This window comes from Borostomias antarcticus, assembly GCF_949987555.1.
Source record: "Borostomias antarcticus genome assembly, chromosome: 3".
Taxonomy (NCBI): domain Eukaryota; kingdom Metazoa; phylum Chordata; class Actinopteri; order Stomiiformes; family Stomiidae; genus Borostomias; species Borostomias antarcticus.
The window spans coordinates 15,018,887-15,028,550 of record NC_140236.1 but is presented as its reverse complement, the minus strand read 5'-3'; the positions used below and the strand labels follow the sequence as shown (position 1 = coordinate 15,028,550).

Genomic DNA, 9,664 nt, shown 5'->3' with positions numbered 1-9,664 from the left:
AACCAGGGCTGGCTCCTCCCTCCTGAAGCCTGCTTCATCTCACTCCGGTAGATCGGAAGTTCCCAGTACCTGAAAGAATGGCTTCTACTACTGTATGTGTCTACCATGAGTTTCTACCGCAAGAGTCATCGTTTGAGTTGAAAATGCTGTTGAGTTACTTTCTGTTTCACACTGTAATATTGTTTGTCCAAATGTGCATTCTTGCAGAGCAAGTGAAATGTTTAGAATTTCTTTTATTACCTTGGCTATAATTAAGTTGGACCTCATATTATCTTAAAGAGACAGTTCACCCAAAACACACTTTCTCTTTAAGACAATCTATTGTCAATTGGACCACTTCCTATCTTGCGTCACATAGCATTGTCACTCTCTGTGTCAGATGTTGTAAGTTTACATAAGCGAGGCCAACCGACCCATGGTTGTTACAGGGTGTGGAGATACTCTGCCACAACCTTATGTGTCCAACAAGCACACCTTTATTGAAATTTTCACTTTTAAATAATGCGTTTTGAACACAAATCTTACCTATGATGATGTATCGTTTCCACTGTAAATATTTTATCTTGCTGTTAGAATTAGAAAAAAAAGGGTTCTGTCAAGCTAGCTTTCACAAAAATGTGTTTTAAAGAATCTAATCAAAATTTGGGGTTTTGCAAATTTGCATTGTTTTTACGTTGTTTTAATGACATGCCGCAAAAAATATAGCGAGATTCTAAGAAACCCTTGAGCCCGGCCCAGTTAGACCAAACGTATGTGTTCGTAGGAGCTGACCAAACGAGGCTTTGCTTCTTTTTATTGGTTGGGCTCTTGTTATCTGAAGAAGTGCTGAAGTCACTGGCTGAAGTCTGGCTTGAAACCAATACTTTAATATGATGCAAGGAACATTCGAGTTAATCACTCATAGCAATCACTTTACTCTTCATTCATTCTGCTCAGCACTTCAACTCTCTTTTAGCCATAGACACAATTTCGGACCAAAGTCTGTTCCATTCTTCAGCCAAGATAATAGGGTTTTCATAAAGGAACATGTAAATGGATAATGTTTGGTTTGAATTAGTATTCGCTTAGAAAATAAATAAATCCAATACTGTAGTGTTGTTTATTGCAGTGAGGAGAAAGAAAGCGAACTGGAACATGTTAGTATAGGTGTTTTCTGTATGTTGTTGATTTGAAATTGCAGTGCATGTTTCCTTTTCTGTGGGATCTGAAGTACATGAACACTACTTAAACACCTTGTACAGGCAGACGTATGGAAGTATAGCCTGTGGACGGAGTGGAACGGTCTTGTCCTACCATGTATTTACTGTACTGTATACAGTATGCACACTTCCACCCTGTGCTACATGTCCTTTCTATGCATCCAATCGGCACAATGAGTGTTTATTTACATTGGTCATCACTAAATAACTATCGTTGTACTCGCAGACACTCATATACTGTACATCAGCCGTATTTGCCTTATTCACAATCTGTTGTGGTCTTTTGTCATGTTCTTCTACCAGACATGGAGTACTAGATCTCCATAATGTTAGCTATGGACCTTTTCATGATCCCACTGCTCTCTCTCTCATCCACGCCATGAAACATATTTATTTTGAGACTGTACATATTCCTGTAAGTTCTGCACTTTGGTGGTGGGGGTGTGGGGGCTGGGCTATGGCGGGGAGGGGGTATTATGGGGTGTTTTGATTGACAGGACCAGTATTCATAGAAAAAGGCGCAGAGAGGAGGGGTAGACGTTTTGGAAGCTTGCTGACAGAAGTGATAATAATAAAACAAAAACACATTAATTTACAGTATATAGCACCTTTCCAGATTCTTTAGTGAACCTAAAGAAGTGAACCTCAATTATTACAGCAACGGTTTAGTCACACAGGATGTTCCAATTTGGCTGTTTGAAGACAGAACTGCTCTTGGTATTATAGACAGAGCAGAGCTTCTCGCTTGTCTGACAAATCTACCTCTCTTAGCCCTTTCTGTGGGACATCATTCTTACCAAAACAAATGACTCAACAATCAGTCAACCAGGCTTGGTACCATATTCCTGGGTTTTTGGCAAACTACGTATCACTGATATTGAGGTGTGCTTCTTAAAATTGAAAAGGTGCAAACCTTGCTGAAACGTCATTATCTGGCCTTTCCGACGCCAGCGTGTCGTCTGCATGCTGTGTGTATCTAACCAGTCAGCCCAGAGAGGGCCGCAGATCCTAACCAAGATGGTGAACTGCAGATTGAAATGTCATTATGGATTTGAGCACGTTTCACAACCACTCTGACAAGGAATACTGTGTATTGAGCTTTTATTTGTCTCACTCTTTTTGGGGTTGTGTTTGTTGTTGTTGTTGTTGTTGTTGTTGTTGTTGCTGTTGCTGTTGCTGTTGCTGTTGCTGTTGATATTGACACTGAACAACGACAGTGTTTCTTTACTTATTTGTAGACGTGTTTGTGATAGCTTACATTGATATGGTTGTTTATAATAAATATTATTTTATTATTATTATATGTATGGCCTTTTAAATTTTTTTGTTCTGTCACTTTGTTATTTCATGTAATTTCTGAAATCATAATTTAATACCATGATGATAGTCTTTGTGCCATTCATATATGACATGGTAAGTCATGGTAATAAAATGGCAGTTGCAGGATATTTACATTATAATTATTATCATTATTACATTGACATTGATTTACATTATTTTATTATAGTAGCACAACTTTGATCATAATGTCAAGTCTCTTTATTGTTATAGGTGATGACCCTGATGCAGTAGAAACATGCTGACATCTTCCCCATCCTGACTCATCAGCAGGGGGCGGCCTTACTTACATGTACAGTATACAGCACTGCTGACAGCAATGATTGCTTTGTTTTTGTACATTCATGCAGAAGAAAAAGAGAAGCTTCTGAAATCAGTCGTCCCACTCATCATCATCTTCATCCTCATCGCCGCCATCGTCTTCTTCATCATCTACAGGTAAAAGATAACCATGAACAAATACAGGTATGTCCTAAGAAGATATCAGACAGTCCTTCACTCAGGCATCCCTCTTAGTTATTGAGCCTGGGGAATGGATGGCAGCTCTATTCTTAGTTATTGTACCTAAAGACTAGATGCCAATTCTAGTTATTGTACCTGAGGAGTGGATGACTTTGCTTCTCTTCTGCATGACCATCATCAGCGCCCCCACAATTCCCACATTTGACTCTTCTTGTGGGGCAGCGTCTGTACAGTCTGTGACCTGAGGCACAAAACACACACACACAAACACACACACACACACACAAACACAGGTTTATTCATACTGACACCATCATATTTTACTGTGCTTATCTCAAAGTAAAGTGGTTGACCATTGGGAGTAGGGTACATGAAAAACAATAGTGTCTAAGAACAAATGGCCATTTCCATGTACACATTCTGAAAGGAAGGATTCCAAGTTGCGACCATTTTTGCAAGTACAAAAACATGTGGTTGATCTTACGTTTTTTAGCTTGGTTCCTGAGCGTATCTGGTCTAGCAAAGCCCCTCGGCCACCTCCGCTTGGGGCTGCGCTGGGTGGAGCTCGACTCCCAAGATCCGTCGCTGGCTTCGACGATGGCCCAGGTGGAGGGGGTGGGGGAGGGGGAGGGGGTGGCGGTGGTGGTCCGCCCCCTGAGAAGGGAGCACAGGGCGGGGGAGGAGGCGGAGGCGGGCCAGCGGAGCGGCTGTGAGGAGGGGGTGGAGGAGGTGGAGCTCCACTCCTGCCCCCCAGCGGTGGTGGCGGGACAGGGCCCCGGCTGGGAGGGGGCTGGGGGCTGCGGGATGGGCGGCCTCTGGAGGGAGGAGCTCCAGGGATGGGCGGCAGAGGGCCAGAGCGTCCAGAGGACCCCCCAGGGAGAGGGGGGAGGGGGCCCTGTCGACCTCGCGGCTGGCTGGGTGCAGTCCCTGGAATAAAACATGACAGCTGTTTTGTGAATTGTAGCTTCTTCTTCTTCAGGATCAGCGGTTCGAATCCCAGCTCCGACTGTCCACATGTCGAAGTGTCCTTGAGCAAGACACCTAACCCCAAATTGCTCCCAATGAGCAGGTTAGCACCTTGTATGGCAGCTACCGCCATTGGTGTGTGAATGTGTGTGTGAATGGGTGAATGAGAGGCCATTGTAAAGCGCTTTGAGTGCCGCTAAGGTGGAAAAGCGCTATATAAGTGTAGTCCATTTACCATTTACCATTCTTCGTTGCTATTTAAGTGTTCTAATTGATAATTTCAAATTTTCGGTCACTAGAGCATCTGGTCCATATAAACTTCCTGTTTTGAAACAACCATTTCATGCAATGTTCATTTTCAAAACAGGAAGTTTGCTTGGACCAGTTGCCCTAGTGACCGAAAATTCTATTGATGTGGTCTAGGCCTATAGAAAGCTGAAGTTGTGACAGCACTAGAGAGTTAGCCTTTCTACAAAGTGAAGTAGGGTTGCCAGAAACTTGTTTCCCCAGTCATAAACTTGACTTTCAGGTTATTTCCAAAACAGTATTAAAGGGGTAGTGAGCTATTTAGCCCGATTTCTGGTCTGTCTACCATGAACCTGAAATAAAGAGACCATGATTTCATTGCTCCCTCCAGTATTGAGCTTGCTGCGTTTTTTTGGCAGGCTCTCATTGGGCTACAATGGAAGTCAATGGGGACCCGTAAATGTGTTGGGAAAATCTATGATAAATGTAGTCTACTTTTCCAAGGTGGGAAGCACAGGATGTAATCTTACCAGTCTCAGTATGCTCTCCTGTGAAATGTATTGCGATCTGAATATTTTTAGGTGTTTGGCATTACATGCCAAACATGTCAAAATATTAGAATTGCGCTACATTTCACAGGATAGCATACTGAGACTGGTAAGAATACACCCTGTGCTTCCCGTGGATCAGTGAAATTACATTGTATGGTCTCTATGTTTCAAATTCATGGTAGACAGACTACAAATAGGGCTAGATGTCCAAAATAGCACACTGCCCCTTTAAGCTTTACCTGTAAATAGGAATCTACAACTTTCACTTTGAAGAAGGACTGAGAAACTGCATGAACCTTGTTTCCTCATTTCCTCCCTGACGACCTCCATCCCCCCAGACTGTTCGATGAAGTCATGGATCATCTTGGAGGTCTCTGCGTCTGTCAGCTGGTCATCGCTGATCCCAGCAAACGAGAAGAGCTTCTTCAAGTCCGGGTCCAGGTTAGTCGTCTAGAATCAGAGAATTGTCACCATGTCAACTCTTACTCTTTGTTTGTCTGGTTTATGAAGGCCTGAGCTTCTCTGCAGTCACATACTGAGAGGAATCTGTACCCTAAAATACACTTTGAATACAGAGTCTCTAAACAAGTAACGTCTATAACGTCCACTTCCATTTGTAAACTGATGGGTTTGTTTGCCAATCTAACCAATTGAATTCAGTGGGTATCGCCAGAACCTTAAATATATGGTTACATTTACAATTATGGTTAACTTTGTTTGTTTTAGACTACTGTACGAGCCAATGCTCTATCCACCACAAAACTAAACCTTAGGAGCTACTGAGGGCCAATCAAGGGGTCAAGGAGTTCATTGTGAGGTGATGCTTCACTTTTTTGGGTCAATATTCTCAAATAAAAAGTTGTACATTTAAAAATGACAAAAACAGATTTAGCAAAATGGCAGGACTGATCTTATTTCATGCTCAATAATCTTAAAACATGAGCTTTTACAGACAGTGTCATCTTACATCATATCCTGCGTTAGGATCCCATCCAATATGCTTCACATGCCTGCAAACAGGAAACAATGAGATGAAAATATTACATTCAGAAAGAATAGATACATTTAGATTGAACTTGAACTGACTTGAATGGAACTTTTAACGGTATGTTTATGCATCCATTAAGCCGTAATTCAAAGGTATCCAGAGAGAAAGTAAAGGGCCAAGTGGAGTCATTTAGAAAATCAACAATATGATGAAACAGTGTAGTAGTGTGAGGTACTCATAAATCAACAGTGTAGTAGTGTGAGGTACTCATAAATCAACAGTGTAGTAGTGTGAGGTACTCATAAATCAACAGTGTAGTAGTGTGAGGTACTCATAAATCAACAGTGTAGTAGTGTGAGGTACTCATAAATCAACAGTGTAGTAGTGTGAGGTACTACTCACATAAAGCCACTAGGGGCTCCTATGTCAGCCTTGGTCAGCCTTGCTCCCTTCTTCTTTCCTTTCTTCTCCTTCTTGCCTTTAAAAGACATGCCGGCGTAGGAGGGGGTGGGTAGGGCAGGGGAGCGATAGCGGGATGCCAGGATGTCAGGGTTCTGGATATCCACGGTCGCCATGCCCCCAGGATGCATTACTGGCGCTGATGGTCCATAAATACAGATGAGATTTGGTGAGTATTGTGAGCATCAAACCTACTGTATGCCATTCATCACCGTCATGTGTCAGACTGTGTTTTACACTTTTGATCATTAACGTAACTGAATTGATTGCAACTGAATTGATAATAGCACTTACTGTTTGGTGCAGGTAATGGTGGTAGTCCTATTTTTTCTGTGCAGAGAAAAGCAAGCCTATTGATTAAGGCATACGAGCATCCAGAGGTGTCTGAAATGACTGCTGGATCACTCTGTTATGTGTCTGATTCATCGGCATTGTTACATCACTAGTTAGGGTTGTGGTGGTCATTTAAATAAATAAAAATTCTCATCGGGTTTTAGTCAAGTGAAATGTGTGAATTCCTACTGTACCATGGCTTGCTGGTCTTCTTCCTGTGAATGAGCAAACAGGTTGAAAAAGAGTTTGCAATTCATACTATTTGTCATCAGTGTTTTGCTTTTTTATCATTTCAGACGTAACCCTTGTGTATCACTAGGGGTTGTACTGCCAGATGTACAGTGGAGTCCAGCGTTATGTTTAATGTTGGGGTGAGGGTTTCACTTGCATTACTGTATATTACATTACATTACAATCATTTAGCAGACGCTTTTATCCTAAGCGGCTTACAATAATTGCATTTAACATAAGAAGTCAGTGTACTACAACTCAACAGAACTTACAAGCGCATCTCCTTTCTAAACAAGTGACTAAGAGCATAATCTAGTGCTAAAGCCACAGTGCAAGAGTAGCAAAATATGAATACAGTAGGTGCTTGCCTTGACGGTTGGCTCTTAAGTTGAGCTTCTCCTCCACTATAAATCTGAAGTCCTCGGCCTCTTGCTCACTGGAGAAGTTGAGGCCCACTTGACAATCCTGTGGTTCCGGATCACATAAGGTTGCTTGATCAGACAATTATGCAGATGGGCCAGTTACACAAAGAGACAGATCCTTATACTGTATGCCCTTTCTATATAAAAATTAACATTTAATTGGAACAAATAAACCCAATAGTGATCAAAACTCTGTGTGAAAAACAATTGCCTTTTTCCAATTACACATTTCATCAGTGTTTTTGATGTAGATCTTACAGTCTATTTAGTATTGAAGCTCAAGTCATGTGAATTCAGTGGGAGGACATACTGTTCGTGCTCAGTACTGTGTTACTCACATCAGCAGTGAAGGTGTGGAAAAAGGTGTGTGGGCTGTGATATGTCAGCTGGTTATACAGCTCCTGCTCCCAGATGTGTTTTCCCTCCTAGATAGAGCACAGCACAGTACAAACACACACTATCACAGTCCCAGTCTGCCCGGGGATGACGCAGGCTGTAGTCACGACACGTTCCCTACATCTGTTTAGGGCTTCCTTCTGTGTGGGTCTGTCCATCTTCAGTCCATATCTTAATAATAAAGATGCACAATATTCAAAGGGAGTATACAAATATTTCAAGGTGCATCAGAACATCGTATCCACTGAATAGCTGCTGTAGATGAGCTTTGCATGGGTACAATCCAATGAGAAGTTTGCACCTTTAACAGGCTAGACTGTAAGATAAAGTAAGGCAAAGAAGAAAAGTAAAGTAGAACCTTTATGTCGAAAAGACTGATGAAGTAAGAGCGTCGCGGGTTGTCCTTAACGAAGCACACCACCCCGATGTGCTGCAGACTCCACTGAGACGGGCTGTGAGGCAAGGCCATCCACAGCTGGGCCACCGCCGTCGACAGTGTCTGCATGGGAGTCGGGATCACTCTCACAGCAACGCACACAAATTGCACAGTGTTTCACATGAACTGAATGGTTAGCGTTTCTGATATCTCGATCGATAGCAACATTCCTGCAGGAGGAATTTGGGTATCTCTTTATTCCTCTAAAGACACCAAGCTGTGGGCGTACACGTAACGTCTCTTGCTATAAGTAGTGTTCAACTAGCGTTCAGCCCTGCTAGAGCACATTGATGCTCCACGCTCCCCAACATCGCACACACTGTACCTAACACTGCTCATCCACCACATCACACTCTACTGTACAAATCTGCACACTCACAGTACATACACTCACCACACTCCATTCTGTAGTAGCCTAGCCTATATAGCCTACTGTAGGCTATATGACATTTGTGCCTCACCCCTTTTTTAATACATCGTAATTTGCACATCGCACTGTATTTTGTTTGCACTGTTTTTTTGTATTTTGTATTTGCACTGTTTTTTGTGCTGTTTTGCACTGTCATGTCTTTGCACTGTCCTGTCCTGTCCTATGTCATCTGCAACAGCGTATGCCTCAACCCTAGTCAAATTCCTAGTATGTGTGAACCATACATGGCTAATTAACAGATCTTGAATCTTGAATCTTGGGAAAAACGTGAGCCGAGTGACTTGTAAAACTAAGAGACCACCCTGTACCTATACCCTATACAGGCAACATCCTCTGTGCTCCCCCGGAAGTGGCCTCTCGCTAGACTTCCTGTTGCTCCTCTCTGCATAGCGACTTCTTTGTGTAATCTGTGTCACACTGGAGGTTCAATCAACCACATGAGATCATCACCCCAAAAGACATGCTTTTACTTCTGCAGTTTGAGATACTGGAGCCCTGCTTCAGTAGGCTACTACAGCACAGGGGGTGTACGCTGCTGTTTGTTTAGTTCTAAAACAGCATGAAGGGGGAAGAAATCTTGGTAAGTTCCCCAATGAGTCATCGCCCATATAACAACTGGCGTGACTGTTCTCAGCATGTGCTTATAGAAAATGCTAATTCCTATAGCCTAGAGTTAGCTGGTCTCAGCTGAATAGGAGCATTTTAGCACAGCTTCTATCTCTGACACCAGAAAATCTAACTTCTTCTTCTACACCTCTCCATACATGTCACTTTTATGGCCAAAATCCCAAAACATGAATGCAGTTCTGTATCAATTACAGTAATTCATTGAATAATCAACATGTAGTAGTAGCATACTACTGACATACTCAAGTAAGTTTAGGATAGGATTGTTACTGTAGCTAAAATCACAGAAAATCAGGCCTGTCCACAATGTCCTGTGTTGACCACTGTCCGCAGACTCACCACACATCTCCGCCCCAGAAGGTGCACAAGAGCGTTGTTCTCCTCAGCACTCAGAAGGACACTCGGGCTGTTCTCCTGCACCTTAGACCTTGATGCTCGGCTCATGTTGACACGCAGGACAGAGGAGGGCGACGCACGGCAGGATGTTCAGAACCCCTCAGACCTTCTCATGGAGGAGACGGCAGGCGTTGGAAAACGGCTTCCGTATTCTGGGCTGCGTGATGTCAGTTCAATACAGTCA

General features: G+C 42.8%; 1 protein-coding gene across 1 annotated transcript; it reads right to left on the bottom strand.

Moving 5' to 3' along the window:
- Nucleotides 1-2,910: 2,910 nt before the first annotated feature.
- On the bottom strand, nt 2,911-9,528 carry LOC311307257 (actin nucleation-promoting factor WAS-like; the record flags this gene model as incomplete). Its single annotated transcript, XM_084436054.1, has 10 exons — nt 2,911-2,969; nt 3,135-3,240; nt 3,484-3,926; nt 5,059-5,212; nt 5,730-5,772; nt 6,153-6,348; nt 7,142-7,238; nt 7,534-7,620; nt 7,950-8,090; nt 9,424-9,528. 10 exons carry the CDS (start codon nt 9,526-9,528, stop codon nt 2,911-2,913), a joined length of 1,431 nt encoding a protein of 476 aa, XP_084292180.1.
- Between the last annotated feature and the right edge of the window lie 136 nt (nt 9,529-9,664).